At 61.5% G+C, this 21,303-nt stretch overlaps 2 protein-coding genes across 3 annotated transcripts in view; one reads left to right on the top strand and one right to left on the bottom strand.

The window, feature by feature from the left end:
* Positions 1–546: 546 nt before the first annotated feature.
* SLC2A4RG (SLC2A4 regulator) lies at positions 547–4,224 on the top strand. 2 transcript variants are annotated; one of them, XM_012773001.3, is made up of 7 exons: positions 547–815; positions 1,133–1,287; positions 2,143–2,252; positions 2,720–2,907; positions 2,980–3,080; positions 3,167–3,511; positions 3,603–4,224. In XM_012773001.3, the coding sequence occupies exons 1-7, from the start codon at positions 684–686 to the stop codon at positions 3,712–3,714; spliced, it is 1,143 nt and encodes a 380-aa protein (XP_012628455.1). In that variant the 5' UTR covers positions 547–683; the 3' UTR covers positions 3,715–4,224. The 2 variants fall into 2 exon arrangements, with proteins under 2 accessions (XP_012628455.1, XP_012628454.1); XM_012773000.3 differs by lacking the exons at positions 547–815; positions 1,133–1,287 and having other exon boundaries at positions 1,324–2,252.
* Positions 3,645–21,303, bottom strand: part of ZBTB46 (zinc finger and BTB domain containing 46) — a 61,860-nt gene continuing 44,201 nt past the window's right edge. The window contains exons 4-5 of the mRNA XM_012772982.3: positions 11,563–11,738; positions 3,645–7,869 (exon numbers count right to left, since the gene is read on the bottom strand). Of these exons, the coding sequence (XP_012628436.1) occupies positions 7,504–7,869; positions 11,563–11,738 (542 nt within the window). The 3' untranslated portion in view covers positions 3,645–7,503. The remainder of the gene's footprint in view (positions 7,870–11,562; positions 11,739–21,303) is intronic.

The raw sequence follows: 21,303 nt of genomic DNA, 5'->3' as shown, positions 1-21,303 counted from the left end.
CCTTGCCTCACAGCCTGCCCTTCTTGAAAGCTGGAGGGGCCGGGGGCCGTGGTTCTCTGGAAGGATTACAGATGTCCCTTCTGGCTAGCAGTGCTCCCGCTGGTCCGGCTCCGGAGCCGGGCGGGAGAGGAAGGCGGAGTTCGCGCTGGCGTTTCCAGGCCGAGTCAGTACGAGGGGGCGGTGCAGCGGCCGGACGAGTGGCCGCCCGGGGTGGGACTTGGGCCCTGAACTGCCCCGGAGGGCTCCACCACCCAGCCCCGGTGTTACATAAGGGGTGGGCAGCCGTGAGTTAAAAAGTAACCTGCTCCCGGGAAGCCCGCCCAGGGAGCACGGCACCCTCCCCGGCTCGGGCAGTAGCCTGAGCGCGCCCGTGGGAAGCCGGCTCGCTGGCCCGGCCCCCTCCCCGGCTGGCGCGGGAGCTGCTCGGCGGGGGCGGGGCCCCGGGCCGCGGTCCACCGCGGAATGTTGATACCGGGCGCGGGCCAATGGGGCGCGCGCCGGGCGGGGCGGGCCCGGGCGGGCGGAGGGGCGGGGCCCACGGGCAGCCTCCGGCGGCGCGGCGCGGGCGGCGGCCGGATCCAGGGCGGGGGTCGGCGGCCCGGCCAGCCCGGCCCGGCCCGGGGCTGCGTCCTGAGAGTGCGCCCTCGCCGCTGCAGCCTCGGCGCCCGGCCCGCCGCCCGGCCATGGAGGCCGAGCGCCCCCCGCCTCGCGTCGTCGGCCGGGACCCCAGCGTGCCGCTGGCCGAGGCGCCCTGGCTGCGCGCGGAGAGCCCAGGCCCGCGCGCTGCGCCCGTGACGGTGCCCACGCCGCCGCAGGTACCGGGCGCCCGGGGCGGGCGCCGACCAAGTTCCCGGGGCCGCAAAGATGGCGTCGGGGCCGCGCAAACTGTGGGCCCCCGCGGAGACGGCGGGGGCGCGGCCGCGTGGGCCCGAGCGTGTCTGTGGAGCCGGCGGGGCAGCGCGGGCCGGCGGGGCGACGCTTCCCGCCGCGCCGGGCCAGGGGCGGGGCCGGGGGCGGGGCCGTGCTGTCCACACCGGCCGCAGCCGGTTTGAGGGGCGGGCGCCGAGCTGGTCCGGGTGGGAGGCTGGGGGACCCCAAGCTGCCGCCGCCTCTGAGCCTGCCCCATCCGCAGGGCCCTGCCGCGAGCGGCGGCTGTGCGGGCTTGGAGCTCGCGCTGCCACAGGAGCCGGAGCCGCGGGCCGCGGACCTCGGGGCCCCGGGGACGTGGGCGGGGGCGGCGGCGGGGCTCCCGACTCCGTCCGCGCACATCCCGGTGCCAGCGCAGAGGTGAGCCGCGAGGCTAGCGCCCCGGGACTGGGTGGGCGTGTGCGCGCGGGTGTCGGTGGGTGGGGTGCGGATACGTGCCTTCCCGCCTTCGCCTCGGCAGACCTGGGTGGAGGCCAGGTCAGGACCCAGGGTTTCTAATCGCCCCTCCAAGATCTCCAGCCGCGGAGGAGTTGAGCAGAAATGATCAATACATTAGGGTTCCTTGTCCCCCCTCCCCCAGCTCGTGGTGGCCAGAGCACAGAACTGGGCGGGGTGGATGTCAGTGTCTGTGCAGAACGGGCTGTGCAGTCCGTCGGCCTGGGGTCGACTGTCCAGGAATCCCTGGGGCTCCCCACTCCAGCGTGCCCCACACCTTGGGCTGGCTGCAGGGGGAAGGGGTGCGCTCTGGCCTGCCTCACTGGGGCCTCGTACCGCTTGGAGCCCAGGCTCCTCCTGGCTCCTGCCGCCCGGCGCTGCTCCCACCCTCCCAGGCCTGGCCCTCGGCCCACAGCTGCTGTTGCACAACCCTGGTTAATGTGTGATGGGGGGAGGGCTGGGCTGGGCCTGGCCTGGCCCCCAACTCCAGTGGGCTTCAGACCCCTGCCCAGCACCAAGGCCTGAAGGAGCCATGGTGGAACAAAGCCCAGGGTGTAGAGAACTCAGGCTTCAGTGGGACCCCAGCCCTGTTCCTGGTAGTTCCTGGCGATTTTCAACTGTGCAACCCGAGCTGGGGGAGGAGCCAGGCCTCCTGTCCTGGGCCAAGAGACAGGCAGCCTGGTGTGCGCACACGTGCCTAGGCCTGCACGTGTACCTAGGCCAGGGGAGGGGCCTGGAGCACTTGCTGGCCCCACCTGCACCTGCCCCCATCTCCTCCAGAGCCTCCCCAGCAGCAGCCCGGCTAGAGGAGGTTATGGCTGCCGCAGCCCTTACCAGCTTGTCCACCAGCCCCCTCCTCCTGGGGGCCCCGGCTGCAGCCTTCAGCCCAGGTGAGACTCAGAGGTCTGTGCTCAGGGATGTGGGTGGGGACAGGGCCCAAGACCGCTGTCCCTTGAGGACCCTACAGCCACCCAGCCTCTTGGGCAAGTATATCCCCCAAAGGAAGGGATACCCACTTCCAAACATACCTTTTGAGGCTGCTTTCTGAAATGGACATCTGGACCCTCGTACCCCCCACTGAGGCCAAAGCTGCAGCATCCCATCTTCTGTGAACTGTCCACCCCCTGCACAGGACGTCTTCCTGTGCTAGGAAAGGTTCTCCCCAAGCCCCCGTGGCCAGCTCTTCCCTGCCAATGCCTCCCCCAAGAGGCTCTGCCCACCACACTTGCCTGGGGATAGGTGTACAGGTGGCAGCTCAGAGTTAGGGACTTGCTGCGGCCGGCAGGTGGCCAGCAGGCAGCAGTCTCTGCAGAGCAGCTTGAGCCCCCCCAGCCCTGCGGGTGGTCTGTCCCCACAGAGCCTGGCTTGGAGCCCTGGAAGGAGGCCCTGGCGCGGCCCCCAGGCAGCTACAGCAGCAGCAGCGCCAGCGGAGAGTGGGGCTGGGACCTGGCCAGTGACCAGTCCTCCCCGTCCACCCCATCACCCCCGCTGCCCCTCGAGGCAGCTCACTTTCTGTTCGGGGAACCCACCCTGAGGAAGAGGAAGGTGAGCTTCGGGGCGGCCCCTGTGGTGGGGTGGTGCGCAATGGCTGAGCCTGACTCCAGCCCCCGTCTGCAGAGCTCGGCCCAGGCCATGTTCCAGTGTCTGTGGAAGAGCTGCGGGAAGGTGCTGAGCTCCGCGTCCGGGATGCAGAGACACATCCGCCTGGTGCACCTGGGGTGAGGTGGGGCCCAGGCGGGGCTGGGCCAGGGTGGGGTAGGGTCCAGCCAGGCCACCCCTTCAGTCCCGAGCTGTGTCCCCGCAGGAGGCAGGCGGAGCCAGAGCAGAGTGACGGCGAGGAGGACTTCTACTACACCGAGCTGGATGCTGGTGTGGACACGCTGACCGACGGGCTGTCCAGCCTGACCCCGGCGTCCCCCACGGCCTCCTTGCCGCCCACCTTCTCCCGCCTGGAGCTGCCGGAGTCCCCTGTCCTGACCTCTATGGGCGCCCCCCAGGCGTGCCACAGCGACCACGCCTACCCCGTGGGCGAGGCCACAGGTGGCAGCTGGGGGCAGCTCTCAGGGCATTCTGGAGGCCTGGAGCCGCAGCCCACCGAGGTCAGGGCCTGTGTGCCGGCCCTTCCTGCCAGGATGGGCGTCAGCCTGAGGTGTGTGTGGGCCGAGGGCAGGGCGGGTGCCAGGCAGGAACACCCCCACGTCCCTGCCCCGCAGTGCCCATGGCCCCCTGTGTCCCCCCAGGAAGCCCCGTGGTGATGCTAAGAAGTGCCGGAAGGTGTATGGCATGGACCACCGGGACCTGTGGTGCACAGCCTGCCGCTGGAAGAAGGCCTGCCAGCGGTTTCTGGACTGAGCCCGCCCACGGTGCTGAGGCAGCCGCCAGGACTGCTAAAAGGAGAGAATAAGCTGCCACCTTCTCCCTACCCCCACCCTGGGGTGACACTGACCTGGGAGAGCCCGGCCTCCCCCAGCTGCAGGGTCTACTTTTTAAGGGGGGAAGGAGGAGTCGGTGACCCTGGACCCCCGGAGTGGGGGAGAGGTCCCAGCATTCAAAGTGCCTCTGAAGAAACCAGCGTTTTGCACTAAAGCCAAACCACGCCGCCGTCCCCTTGGCCACCGGGGCCCTGGGGCCGGCCGTCCTCCCTGCCTGTCGGTCCACAGACTTGTCACAGGCCCGGCGTCGGGGCCAGTCTGCAATGCACTTTGAGGGGTGTCGGGAAGAGGACCCCCCCTGCTCGCACTTAACTCGGTGGTTCGAGGGCCCTGGGGCTGACCTTTTACCATGTTTCGAAGCTCAGGTGTCTCGAGTCTGGGCCGCGCCAGGCGAAGAGAAAAAAATTAAAGATTTGAGATTTTTCCAGAAGTCAAGTCTGTCTCGTGGGAGGAAGGACGTGGGACTGGGAGGCTACGGTGAGCAGAGGGGTGGGAGGCCCGGAACCAGCGGCAGAGGGCTGGGGGCCGCCCTCTGGCCGCCCCCACCCGGCGAGGCTGGGGGAGGGGACCCTGTCCGAAACACACAGGAGGCGTCTGCTTGGAGCAGCAATTTCCCGATTTATTGAAAGTGATCGCTTTGCAAGAATGTCTAAGCTAATCCCGTCACAGAAAGGAAACCCACAGGCAGGCTGGGAGCGCGCCTCGGCACACGAGAAACCTGGAGAGCCACGTGGAGAAGGTAAAGTTACCTGTCCTGCAGCCACGGAGAAGCAGGACAACAGAGCCGCGATTGCCCGCCAACTGAGTACGAAATCTCCTCCCCTAAATATTAAACACATCTTCGATACAAACACAGGTTTATAATAATTAATATAAAGTCAATATAATATAGATTATCCCCAGAAAAAAATCAACAGTCTTCAAACACTGCCCTTTTTGTTTTTTGTCTGTTTTGTTTTTGTTGACAGGTTGAAAGCATGTTGAAAAAATAAATATTTAAGAAAAGCACACACAGCACCCTCACTACAAGTAGTTCTAAAAGGGCCGCATACAAAAACACAGTATAGGATCTAAAAAATAAAAAACAACCACCATTAAGTATGGCTTTCTTAAGAGTTGCACATGTCACAGAATGAGCTAAAATAAGCTTATCTTTCATAATATTGCAAAAAGTTCCAGTTTTTGTATTTTCTCAATTTTCTTTTTTAAAAAGGAAGATGTGCAAAGTTGGAAGCAGTAAGCTGTGTCTTTTGAGTCAGGTCCCTATTCAGTCCTGGCAGTGTCCTGTTTCCCAAAACCCGGAGAGTTCCAACACACAAGCTTGTCAGGATCCAGAGCTTGGTACAAAAGTCATGTGTTTCCCCGTCCCTCCCCCACAACACCACCCCCGATGGACTGCATTTTCCACTTTGGTGTTGCAAACACCAAAATATAAACAGACACGAACAAAAAAATACAAAATGTGAAATGTAATCTACATATTTTTTCCTCTTTATAAAAAAATATTTATTAGTTTGAACATCGATTAAAAAAAAAAATCAGTCACGTAAAAAAAACCTTCATTACATACGTCTTTTCCCTCCACGCCTCCTGAGAGACGGGCACGTTCACGGGGTCTCTCGGATTCCACGCTCTCCCATCTGCAAACCGCGGGCAAGCGCGAGGAGCCGCTGCGCGGCAGACGCGGGAAGGTTGGGCTGGGAGCGCCCCTGGTCTCGTGGTACAGTGTCGGTTTCAAGGAAGAAAACGGCCCCGTGGCACCGGCAGGGAAGCCCCGAAAAGGTCAGCGAAGGCGGCCCGGGTGGGGCGTGTGCCGGCCGGAGAGGGCAGGACACCCTGAGTGTGGCCGCAGAGGCGCCTTCGTGGGGCGCCAGGGTCCTGGGCGGACGGCCTGAGAGGTGGGAACTGGTACAAAACCCAGGGACACTTACTTGGTAGCAAAGGTCTGGTTTCCAGGTGCATTTTATAAGAAAGTGAGTTTGCTTAGAAAAGGAGTTCAACAAGTGCGGGAGAGGCCTGGCCAGGCTGGCCCGGGGGAGGAGGGAGGGCTCAGGCTGCAGCTTCCCTGGGGGCCGGGGGCTTGGCTGTGCTGTCCCACTGGGGGGCACGCGGCCGAGCCCCCCACCGCAGGGAGAAGCCTGAGCCCTCCCTCCCAGCCCTCACTCTGAGCACCCTGCGTCCCCTCTGAGGGATGTGTCTGCGGGCACAGCACCCTCTTGTGAGCAGGAGAAACAGTGGCTGATTTAAAAAAAACAAAGGCTGACTTCTCCCATGGCCCAGGACCCCGTGGCCCAGCGCCGCCCCCCGTGTGCCCGCCCCGAGCAGCAGCAGCAGGAGAGAGGCGGGCGCTCGGGCCTGGCTCCGCAAACAGTTGGTAAAAGCCACTTTGGCCTACAGTCTGGAGAGAGGGAAGTAAGAGCCGTCTCTCTGGTTGGCGCTGACACTCAGCACCCCAAGGAGTCCCCGCACACGTGGGTCTGGGGACAGGGGTGGTGAGCTGCCCCCCCTTGTCCATCTGAAAGCACCACACCCGGCGAGCTCCGGAGGGAGGCAGGGAGGCGGCAGGGATGGAATGTCTTAGCAGGGCCGTGCTGCAGGGCACCGGCGGGACCTTTGCTTTTCGCTCAGAAAAAGAGAGCGTGTGCGGCGGGCTCCTTGGAAATACAGCAAGAGGACTTGACCACAAGTTAAAGGAAAACCAACCCCATATAGTTTTGTGGAGTGAGAAAAATAATGCCAAACAAAATAACTTTATGTGACTACCTCAATATGTCTCTGACTACTTAGAAATTTGGTTACCCACGCGGGGGGGTGTGAGCAGCACGCTGCAGTTGGGGACACCCCCCTCCAGCGTTAGCAGCAACAAAGGCAGGAGCCAGCGCCAGCCTGTCCCAGCAGGACAGCCGGAGCGGCCAGGCTGGGCACAGCAGACGGCAGGCCCGGGGTGGACAGGGCGCCCGAGGTCCTCCTGGCACGCAGGGCCGCGGGTGCAGAGAGAACCCGGCGTGGCCTGGAGAGGCTGCAGGGGCCGGGCCAGACCCCACCAAGGCCAGCCCCCCCCAAGATAGCACCTGGCGCCCCTGGCCCCCAGCGGGTCCTGCAGCGTGTTGTGTGTAAGCACCAAAGCCCAGAGGTAAGAGGGTCACAGGGCCTCTGTGCACCGGACCTGGATTCTACAGGCTGCCACGGGGCCCCTGGTGCCAACGAGGGAACGGGCCACGGCTGCAGCCACGGGCAGTGACGTGGTGCTGAGGGGAGGGGTCGGGTGGGCAGAGGGGAGGGCGAGGGTGGGCCTGAGCGGGGGGCCAGGCGTATGCAAAGCTCTCAGCACCTACGCAGACATGTGGCCCCTGGGCGGCACTCGCCACCTGGCCGTGGGCCATCGTGCCTCCAAGCCAGGCCGGCCACAGGGGCTCCTTGGAGGCCACGGAGGAGGCGTCCACACTGGCTGGGCACCCACAGGCTCTCACCACCTGCTGGGGCCTCAGCCCGCACCGCCCGTGCTCAAACCCAGCCCGTGCCCCTGACTGGCTTCGCCGTGTCCCCCCAGGCTCCCCACGCGACGGGTCCAACCTGCGTCCTACCACGGGGCTGGCTTCCGTCCGGGGCCACGGGAGGGGTCGGCGCAGACCCCCGCAGTGGAGGCCCGTGGAGACGCACGCGCAGGCGGACAGAGTGATGCGGCCACCGCCCCGCCCGCGGGGCGGGTCTAGGAGAGCCAGGTGAAGTCCTTGTCGCCACCCGCGGGGCTGCGGGGCTGCGGGGAGTCGTCCTCGTCCTTGTCCCCCAGCAGCGCGTCCTCGGGGGCCAGGCCCTCGCCGTCCTCACCGAGCTCCTCCGCGTCGCCGCGCGGGTCCTCGGGGTCCTCCAGGTAGGGCCCGTCGCCCGGGAACAGCGCCTCCGGGGAGCCGTCGCCGCCCCCGCCGCCGTGGTCCTGGGGCCCGGCCATGCCGCGGCCGGCGCAGTCAGCGCACACGCCGTGGCGCCGGGAGCCGTGCCGGATGCCCACGCTGGCGGCGGACATGAACACGCGGCTGCACACCTTGCACACGTACTTCTTGTCCTTGCTGTGCACCTGCGAGGACATGACCGTCAGCGAGGGAGGGGGGCCGGCGGGAGGTGCAGCCTCCACCAGCCCGAGGCCGCCTGCACAGGGAGACCCTCCCAGGGCTCGGACCCAGAGCCGCAGGGCAAGTTGCAGGTGGCCTCCCACGCCGAGCCGCCCATGGGGGCGTCCCCGGCCCAGCCCACCGCTGTGTCCCCGCCCACACCGAGCCGCCCAGGGGGCGTGGGCAGCAACGTCCGGCCCGGCCCAGCCCATCAAGATGTCCCCACCCACACCGTGCGTCCAAGCACCCAAGTCCACACGTCCCCGCCTTCGGTCACACCGCTCCCTCCGACCCCGCCCGCCCCGCCCCCCGCAGGACAGGCTGAAGGACCCTCCCATTGGACAGGAGCTCGCAGACCCCGCCCATGCCCGGCCGGCCCGGTGCCCTGCACGGAGGCTGCCCGGCAGGGCTGAGCGGTGAGTGGGGAGACAGACCTAGCTCAGGCCGGGCTCTCGGGGGCGGGGTGAGGGCCACACGACAGCAGGCCAGGGCGCTGGTGCCCTGCAGGTGTCTCCACGCTCAGGTGGACCCTGGCCCTGCCCCCAGGGGCGGAGACCGCACGGCCCCCAGGGTCTCCCAGCCCCCTGGCCAGACAGCCCCAGGCCAGGCAGGGCTTCCCAGAAACAGGGGGGCCTCAGGCCTCGGCCCCCCAACCCCCAGGCCCCTGTGCTCCTCCCTCGGAAGGGCCGTCTCCCCCCAGCTTTGGTACCCACGGAGGTATGGGAGTGACGGTGAGCTTAGTTCTTCCTTCCACCGTCCCAAACTCCCCGGTTTCCTCAGTAGGCAAGTGAACACATCACCATAGTAACAGCCTAACCAGCCTGTGCTGACGTCCTCACGCCTCTGCCGGGCAGTCACTGCAGTGGCCGGTGCCTCTCCTGGGGCCCCGCAAGCTGCCCTCCCCACCCCTCCTCCTCGTCCCCGTCCCTGGGCCACAGGCCACCTGGAACTGCCAGTGCCCCCCTTTTGTTTTTTGTTTTTTGTTGTTTTAGAGCCAGGCTTCCCTTGGTCGCCCGGGGAGCACAGTGGCCCAGGGAGCACAGTGGCCCGGGCACAGCTCATCCGGCCTCGGCCGAGCAGCTGGGAACCGGGTGCCGCCCGGCGCCCGGCCGTCCTCCCCTCTTAAGCCCACCAAGGGTTGCCACAGACTAGCACAGAACCCGGAGCCACGGCGACCCGGCCACTCAAACAGCTGCTGCGGGAGCAACTTGGGGCAGCCTGGGAGGTCCCGCGTGTGACCAGGGACGGGGTCGTCACGTGGGGACATGGCCTGGAGTCGGGGTGCACCGCAGCCTCTGTGGCCGCTCAGTACCCAGGACCCCTCCTCGAGATTTTTGTCGGCTTTGCTATATTTTAACCCCAGGATTTTCCCCTCCACAGCCCCCACACCAAAGCACAGACATTCAAGACCAAGTCACGGTAGAAACTGCTCCCCCAGCGATGGGTGTGGCCTGGGCGGGCCCAGGGGGGTCCCAGTGCAGCCCGGGTGCCCTGCGCCCACAAGACCACGCAAGGCCCAGGGCGAGCCTGGAGCCGTGCCGGGAGCCCTGGAGAGGCTGGGGGGGGGTCCCAGTGCAGCCCGGGTGCCCTGCGCCCACAGAGACCACGCAAGGCCGAGGGCCCCGGGTGAGCCTGGAGCTGTGCAGGGAGCCCTGGAGAGGCTGGGGGGGGGTCCCAGTACAGCCCGGGTGCCCTGCGCCCACAGAGACCACGCAAGGCCGAGGGCCCCAGGTGAGCCTGGAGCCGTGCCGGGAGCCATGCTGGGAGCCCTGGGGAGGACAGGGGGGGCAGCTGAGGGAGGCACGTGAGCCACCCCCCCTCCCGCCAGGGCCATGGCTGGGCCTCGTCCACTCGGACAACGGCTCTGGAAGGAAGCGGGCAGGAAGGGTGAGGCCCCCTGGGAACCCACCTCGGAGCCCCTCGGAGGGGCTGCAGGAGCTCCGCCGGCCCGTGCCCTCGGGACCCTGGCTTGAGTGCAGCGGGGCCCAGTGCCAGGTCTGGGGCAGCCTCGGGCCAGGGCGGAGGTGAGTCAGCGAGCTTCGCAGAGCTGCCTCTAGCAGCCCGGCCCTTCTCGGGGCAGGGACCCGGAGAAACCCAAGGGAAGACCACACACTGACTCCTCAGAAAGAGCCCAGCCCCCCGATGTTTGAGCTGCACTGTCTGGGAATTCTGACGCCCGAAGCCCAAGCAAGGAGCGCAGGGCGAGGGCCGGGCCCTGCCCACCAGGCAGCCGCACGGAACCTTCCGGCACCTTTCCCACAAAGCTAGACCTTTCCCGCACCACCAACGTGGCTTCGCTGAAGAAAGACGCAGCAACCCAGATCACTGCAACCTTTTAGGGCCTAACCGCGTCGAAAACAAGATACGATTCTCTCTGAACAGGAAACACGCAGGCCTACATCCTCCCAAGCCGTCCTCCACAGCAGGGGGGAAACCGAGCTCCAGCCCAGCCCCGCGGCTCCGGCTCCGAGTGGACGGGGCCTGCCCAGCCAGCCCCCACGTCTGCGCCAGGACACGGCCCAGGCTGGGGGCCGAGGGGCACAGTGTGGCCTTCCACCCACGGCCAGCAGGGCGCACGGGCCACGCCCCAGGCTCACCGCCCTCCAGCTCCAGGGTGGACCTCAAGGAGGCCCCAGGTGCCCCCACCCAAATGAGCAGTCACCACGGAGCCAGAAAGGCAGAAACAGAACCCTCTAGCACTGTCGGCTCGACCCAGAGGGCGAGCTGGAGGGCCCGGCAGAGTCACATGAGACGGGAACCGGAGATGAGCACGGAGCCCCGCAAGTGGTGGGCGGGCAGGTGGGGGGGCAGAGGTGGGGGGCGGAGGGGCTCTGCTCGCCCCACGGACCAACACGGCCTTAGAGTCCCGCTGACACACTGGGCTTGCCCCTCGCCCCTCAGCTGCAGGTGGGTCTGCCAGGAAGGGGGGCAGCCCCCCAGGAAAGCCTGCGCACCCCAGCTCCCACCCCATGGCGGAGCAGTGACACTCCTGAGGTCCCCAGACACAGCACCCTCCGCCTCCCTCACCTGCAGCTCACGCCCGCCTCCCCCAAACAGCTGCAAGCCCGAGTCCACCCACAGCCCTGCACCCTGCCCTGGGGCAGGGAGAACTCAGACGTCTGGGCTGTCGGGAGGCCCTGGTAGCCCAGCCTCCCACCATGGCCTCTCCCTGCTGCTCTGGGCAAATCTGCATCCTTGTCTCAGGCTGCTTTTTCTCTCTGTCTTTTCCTTGCCAAGCAGATTCATTTATTCAACGCCTGTGACCTGCAACTACCTGTTGGGTGCCGAGCTCGGGCTGGTCGTGGTGGGCACAGACAGATCAGCAGACTCGAGAAGCAGGGTCCCCGCCCTGACCTGGCGTGGCCAAGAGTGTGGGGGGTGGTCCAAGCAGAGGAAGACACGTTTGCCGAGGAGGCCGGCAGGTGGGCAGGGCGGAGGGCGGGGCGACGTGGGGCCTGCTCTGCACCCAGGCCCGGCAGGAGCAGGGTGGGGCCGCGCTGACCGGGGGCGGCTCTCCCTGCTCCACTGCCTCCCCCCACAGGGCAGACCCCAGGTCCAGAGTGACGAGTGTTCTGCGCCCCCCACCAGCGACCCGCCTGCCCAGACGCCCTGGCCAAACTCCAACCGTGCCCCGGGCCTGCCTGCCCCACCCCACTCACCAGCGTGTGACGCTTCATGTGCTCCCGCCGCGTGAACTTCTTCCCGCAGATCTCGCAGGGGTAGGGCCGCTCTCCCGTGTGCGAGCGCATGTGCCGCTTCAGGATGCACTGGTGCATGGCGGAGAAGCTGCAGTACGGGCACTTGAACTTCTTCCTGATCACCGTGAACTCGTTCACTGCAAGACAGGGGCCCGCGGGCGTCAGCGTGGCCCGGGACACGCCCACACTGGCTCACTGCACACGGACCTCGGGATGACCGCGGAGTCATCCCAGCCCCCCCCCACCCCCGCAGGGACTGTCGGCCCTGGAGCTTGATGGAGCAAGGCCGGGGGCTCCATGCCCGGCTCTCGGAGGCCCCCCGACAAAGGCCGGGGCCGGGCCCGACGGAGGAGCAGCAAGAGGCGCACGCCCATCCGGCCTGTGGTCCCGGCCCCCTCGGGCCCGCGGACCCCACCGCACGTCCACGCGCCGCCGGCCCCAGGCGCGGAGCCGGATCTCAGTTCGAGGAGCTGGGGGAGGCAGATAAGGAACCAGACACCACCGAGGGACGCGGCCCCTAACACGCAGGGACCGCACACACGCAGGGACCCCGCGCCACCCAGCGGCGTGAAGCGCGCGCTCCAGCGGCCTCGCAGACCCAGGCCCCGTCACCCCGGTGCTGCTCTCCTGCTCGGGCCAGACACGCGATTCACCTGCCTCCGCAGAGCCCAGCGTGGCGGCGCCTGGGGGACCCCGAGAAACCCGCCGCGAGCCCGTCCACACTCACGAGCCGAGAGCGCCTCACTCTGGAATCAGGAGGCGCACGCCGCCGCGCAGAACGACTTCCACTGAACGTACTGTGGCCACCTTTTATGCCACGATTTCCAACTGCACAGCTTTTTTTTTTTTTTTTGAGACAATCTCACTCAGTTGCCTGGGCTAGAGTGCCCTGGCGTCAGCCTACCTCACAGCAACCTCAAACTCCCGGGCTCAAGGGATCCTCCTGCTTCAGCCTCCGGAGTAGCTGGGACTACAGGCATGCGCCACCATGCCAGGCTAATTTTTTCTATACATTTTTAGTTGGCCAATTAATTTATTTCTATTTTAAGTAGAGACGGGGTCTCGGTCTTGCTCAGGCTGGTTTCGAACTCCTGACCTTGAGCAATCCGCCCGCCTCGGCCTCTCAAAGTGCTAGGATCACAGGCGTGAGCCACCGCGCCCGGCCTAAACAGGCCCTTTTACATGTTTGAATATTCCAACAGGTAGCACTTACGCCGTTTCCGTCTACACCCTGCGAATGCGGCTGCCGTGAGGCCCCCCAGGCGACCCCGCACCGTCTCCCGCCGCTCCAGGCGAGTCTGAGAAGTGCGCACGCGGCCCCCCAGCCCCCGCGCAGGGTCTGCCATGGCCGACGGGCACGCGCCGCGCGAGGCCCTCCCAACGGCAGGTCCAACTGAGGCTGCGCGGCACCTGCCGGAACACCCCCAAGGTGAGACCAGAGCGGGTCGCAGCCACGCGGCGCAGGACACGGGCCGCCGCGAACAGCGGGACGCAGGGCGGTCTGCGCTGCACTCGGCTGCCCGGCCGCTCCTCGGGGTTCCTCAGGCGGCCACAGCCTGCCCGACCCGGGCCTGCGCAGACCGGGCAGCAGGCGCCCCTCTTCCCCCCGCGCCCCGCACCCCAACTGCGCGCTTGGCCGGGTCGCTCCCGGTTTCCACGTTCCCACACCCCATGGGGCAGACGCTCCGCATGTTCTAACAGGGAATGGGGAACAAGGACGTGAGTTTTTAGGTTATTTTATTTAAAACGACTTTTTTGAGAACACATTCACTCGTGGTTTCTATTCTGCTTCTACAAACCAGGAACGTTAAAATTCTGAGTCATCACGTATTTAGCCATCTCTCTTTAATAATTCGGACCTACCTGTTAAATAATCGCTCACTGTACAGAGACCCTGTATTTTTTTTTCCTAGAAAAACACTTTACAGCGGACATGAGTGCGACTGGTGGTCACTGCTGGGACCTGTCCCCAAGCAAGCCAGACGCTGGGCTGGGGATGCGGCCACCCGCCCCCCAACTTGCACGCTCTAAAGATGCCCTGCAAGGACACGTTTTGTACCCTGTTTCCCCGAAAATAAGACAGGGTCTTATATTTATTTTTCCTCAAGAAGACACCCTAAGGCTTATTTTCAGGGGATGTGTTATTTTTTTTAAGTACGGTACAACAATCTACATTGATTCAAATATAGTTAAGCTGCCTTCTTCTGGAACATCATCATGACTCTCCAAACCCCGAATGCCATCCTGAATTTCTTGCGACTCTATTTCCTTTAGCACCATTGGCCCCGATCTCTCCTGTCGAGCCACAGAGCTCTGGTGGGGCACATGAGAAGGGCTGCTGGTCTTTCCCGCTCCGCGACGAAACGCATGGGTTGTGCAGATGCGCTGCGTAGCCACATACGTCACTAGGGCTTATTTTCGGGGCAGGGCTTCTATTGCGCAAATGCTTAGAAACCCTGCTAGGGCTTGTTTTATGGGTAGGGCTTATTTTCGGGGAAACACGGTATTTGCTTGACGTCATCTTGTGTTAAGCTCCCGTGACAGATTGCCACAAGCTGCGCGGCTCAAAACAACACACATTCGTTCTCTCGCCGTCCTGGAGGTCCCGGGTCTGAGGGCAGGGAGGGCTGTGCAGGGCTGCGCTCGCTCCCACGGCTCTGGGGGTCTTTCTGCCTCTTCCAGTTTCTGGGGGCTGCAGGTGCCCGGCGTGTCCGGTCACTCCCGTCTCTGCCTGTCTCCGCGGGGCCTTCCCCTCCGTGTGTCTGTCTTTTCCTCTTCCATCTCTTTCGGGGACATTTGTCACTGGGTTCAGGGCCCACCTGCAGAACCCAGGAGGGTCTCCCCGAGACCCTTCATTTGGCCACATCTGCAAAGACCCCCTTTCCAAGTAGGGTCACATTCACAGGCTCCAGGATCAGGGCATCGACATATGTTTTTTTGGGGGGGGCCAGGGGTCACCATTCAACCCACAACATTTAATTAACAGTACCACAATGAATGCAGAGGGAAATTCTCATTGGCCGATATTATTAAAATACTTTTTTTTTATAACTTATTATTTTTATTTTAGCGTATTATGGGGGTACAAGTGTTAAGGTTATTTATATTGCCCATGCCCCTCTCCCCCCTAGAGTAAGAGCTTCAAGCTAAAACACTTTCTTATTAGGAATATCTCCCATGAATTATTTGTTATTTGCAGTCCATATATCTCAGAACATTTTTCAACATCATTCTCACAAACACTAAAAAGCCCCTAAAAATCCATATGGCAAAAGAGTAATTAAAGGGAAAAGCATAAAGATCACCAAATTGAAACGGGCTCTCCTCCGCCCATCTGTCCCAAACACTGCACCCTTCTGCCAGGAACCGAGTGTTCTCAGGAGGAAAGAGGCAAGATCCCGAAGGACGAACCTAGAAGCAGGGTTACAAAATCTGGCATCAGAATATCTAAAAGGTGAAGCTCAGTGAGATTTGGCTACAATGTTGCAGGTTTGTATCTATGAGAGCAACTGTATCTATGAAAACAATTGTGTCTATAAAAACACTGTCCAGCAGCTCCCACGAGACCCAGGAGCGCCTCCGAGCCCAGGAAGAGCAGGTTCTCCTCCCTCCCTGCACCCCAGCTGCAGCTCCGGCTCTCATGCACCAAGGGAGAACCGCAGGGGTGAGAACTCCAGAACCTTCTCATGGCAGCTGTCAGACTGCAAGAAACCACCAGCGAACCGAAGGGATGGGGAGGGAGCTGGTGTCTCCAGAGTCTTTAGTCACGGAAACGTCCCAGATGTTCCACGGGTCCAAATGTAATTTTCGAAAGATTATTCCAGAAATGGATCCAAACATGAACCATACTTTGTTTTTTCCACTTACAAATGTATTCGGCTGTCATTCATTTTGTGTTAGACTATGGTAAAATTATCATGTGTCCAAATAATTTTCAAAATTTTTTTAAATTTTACAGAAAGTGCAGATAGCTTAAACTCCTGACCTTGAGCGCTCCTCCTGCCTCGGCCTCCTAGAGTTCCGGGATTATAGGCGTGAGCCATGGCGCCCGGCCTGTCTTTAGCTTGAATTTGCTATTCTTTTTCTCACTTCCTGACAGAGAGACTTGGAACCTTTCTGCCTTCCTGATCATAGTGCAATTAGAGCTATCAGTTTCCTTTAAGCACTGCTTTGAATGTGGCCTAAAAGTTTTTTTTTTTTTTTTGAGACAGAGTCTCGCTTTGTTGCCCAGGCTAGAGTGCCGTGGCGTCAGCCTAGCTCACAGCAACCTCAAACTCCTGGGCTCAAGTGATCCTCCTGCCTCAGCCTCCCGAGTAGCCGGGACTACAGGCATGCGCCACCATGCCTGGCTAATTTTTTCTATATATATCTTAGTTGGCCAATTAATTTCTTTCTATTTTTTTATAGTAGAGACAGGATCTCGCTCTTGCTCAGGCTGGTTTTGAACTCCTGACCTCGAGCGATCTGCCCGCCTCGGCCTCCCAGAGTGCTAGGATGACAGGCGTGAGCCACTGAGCCCGGCCTCTGCTTGATTCTTTTTAAGCATTCCAATTCTCTTTAAAGTCTCCACCTTTTAATCTACCACCATGTCCATCACTTCCTCAGTTTTCTTGACTACGTTAGTTGCAGATGATACCTTCCAGTCCCTGTCTGATAAATGCAACACCCGTCTGCTTTTCCCAGTTGGTTTCAGCCCTTTGGCCTGTCATTCAGCACACACCGTGACTCCGCATTAGATGCTAGGCACGCTGAAGGAAGTAGGGGCGGCACTACAGACAACACCTTCTTTTTCCAGAGACGGTTCAGGCTGTGTTTTGTCAGGGTGGCTGTTGCTCTCGTCTCTAGAAAGCAGATTCTGGAGAAAGACCTGGATCCTGTGGGGTCTTCACTGTAACTTCCAGGACTGGTACGATCTAGTCTAACTCCTAGAGAGTGAATCTAATTTCAGGGTGTGGCCCCTCTGGGGGTCTCACCTGAAGCCCAGGTGTTTCCTGAATCTCCACCTGGCCTGATCCTGGCCTCCACCTGTGTCCCAGCGTGAACTCCTGCAGAGACCTCTGCTGCGTGACGCAGCCACCCCCCGTGCTGTTTCTGCCGGGATTCTTGGCGTGGTGTATGTGCGTGTGCGTGTATGTGCGTGTGCATGTGTGGCTCAGAGGTCAACCTCTGACTGTGGGTGTGTGTGCAGGTCTGAGGGCTCCTTCTCTCTGGTTTCTTGCTTTTTGGGATTTTGTCCTTCAAGTCCTGGGTATCCTGGCCTCCCCGCTGAACACCTTCCGCATCCGTGGCACGAAAACATGGCTGCTCTCCGCTTACGCTCTGTGTCCTGCCCTGAGGTTGGGGAAATATGCCATGACACACCGAGGGTGAGGTTCAGCTTGTCTGTGTGTTTCCTTCTCCAAAGGGCGGTAGCCTTGGGTCCCGCCTGCACCGGCTGCCTCCGGGACTCGTGTATGCGAGGTTTTTGTTTTTGTTTTGCCAGTTTTCCAATACAAGCACATCATGGCTGAAACTGGACGTTTAAGGAGTTTTCTTCAAAAAAGGTTTCTTTGAAACAAATAATGTTTTTTCCTCAGCACCTGAGGAGCTGTCAAACTGACAATGACCGAGACTGCATTATGTATCTTAAATGCAGCCTACGTTAGTAAATCAACATCCCCCGGTGAATGGAAGTCTCAATGTCTATAAACACGAACAGACACACACTGATGGATGCCCAAGTTTGTGAACCCACCCATTCACGGCTCGAGAAAACGGTAAATACGCCAAGAAACCTAAAACGAATTTGTGGGCATGGAGCAAGTTTTGTGGCAATAAATAGACTTAAAGAAAGAACTAACCTTTTATTACTAAAATTCTGTTTTCAGGAAAGATTAATGTCATATATTGATAAATGTTTCCGCTGTCAGTAGTGCCAAAAAGAAAAGAAAAAAAAAAAAGAACAATTAAATAAAATAAAAGAAAGAAAATAAAGGAAAAAAAAAAGATAAATGTTTTTTAAAAACCTCTCTAAAGTCAATACCCTGAGCCACAATACTTCAATGGCAAATTCAACAAGATATAAGAGATGAAATACCTAAATGAACTGGCTAAAAATCCCGTGTGTGCCATGGCTCTGTGGTTTCAGGGGAAACAATGTTAGATGTGAGAATGAAACAGGACAGCTGTCTATTCTAAAGCGTTTCTTACAACCCCATCTATCATTTTACCCTCTGCCACAAACCTATTTCTTTTAGGACCTTCGGAACTTGTCTACAGTTTTTAAATAGTTTTCTAAAACGAGCCAAACCCTTTCAGTGCAACAGTGCAGACAACCTCCCCAGCGTGGCCTCCCACGGTCCCGGGCAGTCCCCCCCCCACAGGTGCACCTGCCCAGAGACAAAAGGCCGAGCCGCTCCCAGCCCCTGCCGTCCCCCGCCCGTGACCTCGGACCACCCCGGAAGGATCCCACAGGCGGACGGACGGCCGCCTTCCGCACACTCTGCCACGCCCAGGTGTGCACGCGTGCCCGAGACCTGGCAGCTGAAAGAAACCATGCGACCAACAGAGAAAGAAAAGCTTCCTAGACAACACACTCGACTCAGATAGGCATTCACATAAACCGATGAGGCGCTGCTGGCTCAGAAGAGGCGACCCGCACCGACTGGCCTTCTAACGCAGCCAGACGCCGTGGTGCGCGGTCGGGATGCTGGTGGCAACATCCAGAGCCTCTCCCAAACTCGACTGTCCTTCGTCTCCTGAGACTCATTTCCTGACCATAAAGACGTGGGCGGCGGGGGCAGGAGCAGGCAGACGGGACTGGCCGCTGTGGCCCAGACAGGACTGGGCGGGGTGACGGTGGGGACGCACCCAGGAATCGCCGAGGGGCCCACGGGCACTGGACGGGACACCTGTCTGGAAGCACCTTCGCCCAACGCCTGCCCGCCCTGGAGACGGGGCGTCTGGGTACCCGGAACCTGCAGTGGGGGTGCCCGTCTCCTGCCCGAGCCCGCCAAGCGCACACGACCTGCGCCAGGAGACAGCCGCCGCTGCAGCCCGCGGGCCCAGCGAGGTGGGACGGCAGCAAACGCGAGGCGTTCTCCCGGGAAATAAGCAGCTCCTGGTGACTCCGCTTCGACACTTGGAAAGATATGCACATGGAGCTCGGACTGCCGAGGATGCCACGGCTCCTCTTTGTCCTCAGATCTTTCTAGAAAGCAGCTGGGTCAGAGCTACTTGGCCCCACTTCCACGGAAGGTGCTGTGTCTTTCTTCCCCCCATGTTGGCAATGCCACGTGGGCCCCGTCCGCCTAAACCCTGCCACCTAGAAGTTGGAGGTACCTCCGTGCCACCTGCCACCAGCTGGGTGTGGAGGTGCCTCCGCCCGGCAGCCAGCGGGGAAGGCACGCTGACCCTGCAAGCACTCGCTCTCCCACCTACCGTGTTTCCCCGAAAATAAGACAGGCTCTTGTATTTATTTTTCCTCAAGAAGACACCCTAGGGCTTATGTTCAGGGGATGTGTTATTTTCCCCTCAAAGCCTCAGCTTGCAGCACGCACAGGGTGGCCGGGACCTGACAGGGGGAGCCAACCTTGTTGGTGGGGCTGCCCGCACCTTTCCGGTCACCTCTGGGATGGTAGCTGTCACGACGGGGCAGATGACAAAGGGCTGCTCGTCTTCTTTCCCGCTCCACCATGAAGTGCACGGGTTGTTTAGACGCGCTGCGTAGCCACGCCCGTCACTAGGTCTGATTTTCTGGGTAGGGCTTCTATCGCACAAATGCTTAGAAATCCTGCTGGGGCTCATTTTATGGGTAAGTCTTATTTTCGGGGAAACACGGCACTTCTACACTCTCGGAAGTTCTTGCCCCTGGGCCAGCCGCGCCCAGGCGGCCACCTGGACCCAGGCAGCAAGGCCCTGGCCGCAGTCTGGAGGCAAACGAGGACGTCCGTTCCAGCACGTGGACAAAAGGCGCCTGGTCAGTTCCATCCACCTCAAAACCGCTGAGCGCAGGGGAGGCGCCTTCCTGCTCCCACAGGGCCGTTTTCTTCGGGGGGCTCCACAGCGGACTTCAGGGCAAAGCTGCCAGAGCCCGAGGAGCGCAGGGTGAGTCCGTCCAGGCCCAAGAGAGGGACCACGCTGGCCACGCAGGTGCTGAGAGGAGGGTCCTCGGGCGTCCTGGACAGGCAGTGGCCCTGTGGAAGCCCGCCCAGTGGCCAGCAGGAGCCCGTTCCAAGAGAGGACGGCCCCGGCCAGGCCTCCACGGCAGGAGAGGTGTCGATCTAGAACCAGAGACAGACGAGTTACAGCCCATCGGGGCGGGTTAAAGCCAGGCAAGAGCGATACGTCTTGTCACCTCTTACTCACCTGGGACCCTGTCCAATCGCTACCAAGACAACGCGCCACTGGCCATCTGGAAAGGAAGGTTATAATTAGTTCTCCATGAACAGACACTGCAAGAAAAATCGGCATTAACAGAACACTGACACCCCCACCAAAACCATCCTGTTAGAAATGACTCACACAGGAATCGCAATTAATTAATTTCGAAATCTGAAATATGTGATTAAGATCTTAAAAGGATTTTTTTTTCCTTTAGGGAGGCACACTAACCTAGCAGACCATTCTTTCTTTTCTTTTTTTTTTTTTTTCTGGTAGAGACGGGATCTCACTATGTAGCCCAGGCTGGTCTCAAACTCCTGGCATCGGCCGTCCTCCCACCTCGGCCTCCCAAAGTGCTGGGATGACGAGCGTGAGCCACCGTGCCCGGCCAGCAGAGCTTTCTTTCAGTAACAACCCCAGGGCTTTAGGAACAGGAAAGGGAGCTCATTTCCCGCCCGCTCTCTGTGGGGCCCAGCCAGGGCAGGGGCCTTCCGAGTGGGGGGACGGCCAGAAACACGGGATGGCCTGGCCACCACCACTCAGCCTCAGATGTCTTCACACCAGAGGAAAAAAATTCCTCAAAGAAATTTCAGAGAAATATTTTAGTTTAGATATGAAAACCGATTTAACTCCACACAACACGTTGCTATGGAAGCGAAGCCATCATTTTTGGCGTGGGGAATCGGGGGCCGGGGACCGCGGGGACGGAGGCTCCTTCTAGGCGCTTCTGGGACGCGGCCAAGAGCACGCGGGGGTCCCGGGCCCTACGCCTCCTGGAGCGTGTGGCCGGGCTGTGCAGACGCGGCCGGCCGCCCTCGCGTCTTACCTAGGCTGGGGACGCAGCGCCGGCGCCCTGGGCTGGTCCGGCGGCTCTGAAGGGAGGAGGGTGGAGGGGCTCCGGCTCCGCGGTCAGCGCCCTGGGAACACAGGAAAGGAGTCTCACCCATGGGACGGACGCCGGCCGGCGAGGTCGGCAGCTCCAGGTCACGGTCCGTCTTCCTGCGGGGAGCCGCGGGTGCGTGGCGGTGTCGCCCCGGCTCTGCTGGGGCGTCCTCCAGCGCTTTTCCGCCCGGCCGCCCCGACACCAGGGTCTCTGCAGAGGCGTGTCTGGGGCGGGGTCTCGCCCAGGAGCAAAGCGGCTTCAGCAGAGGGTCCCCGCACAGCGGGTCGGGGCGCACACGCCTGGAACTTGGAGCCGACCTTCTGACGGGCGCGTGGAGGCCCGGTGTTCGTCTGGGCGGGCAACGACGTGTCCACCAAACGCCCTCCGGCCTGAAACGGTTCCAAATTCCAGCATCCATCCAGAATCAAGCGGAAGTCCTTGATTCGTTTATCGGACGC

Source organism: Microcebus murinus, chromosome 16 (assembly GCF_040939455.1).
Source record: "Microcebus murinus isolate Inina chromosome 16, M.murinus_Inina_mat1.0, whole genome shotgun sequence".
In the NCBI taxonomy this organism is placed as follows: domain Eukaryota; kingdom Metazoa; phylum Chordata; class Mammalia; order Primates; family Cheirogaleidae; genus Microcebus; species Microcebus murinus.
The sequence above is the reverse complement of the archived record's forward strand: the minus strand, read 5'-3'. Positions and strand labels throughout refer to the sequence as shown.

What these genes read in the sequence shown, in the direction of transcription:
- SLC2A4RG (XM_012773000.3), top strand. Translation starts at nt 1,808, where the DNA reads ATGGGGGGAGGGCTGGGCTGGGCCTGGCCTGGCCCCCAACTCCAGTGG. An exon ending in GGCTGCAGCCTTCAGCCCAG is followed by an intron (nt 2,253 to 2,719) that starts GTGAGACTCAGA and finishes CTGTCCCCACAG; the next exon opens with AGCCTGGCTTGGAGCCCTGG. An exon ending in AGGATGGGCGTCAGCCTGAG is followed by an intron (nt 3,512 to 3,602) that starts GTGTGTGTGGGC and finishes GTGTCCCCCCAG; the next exon opens with GAAGCCCCGTGGTGATGCTA.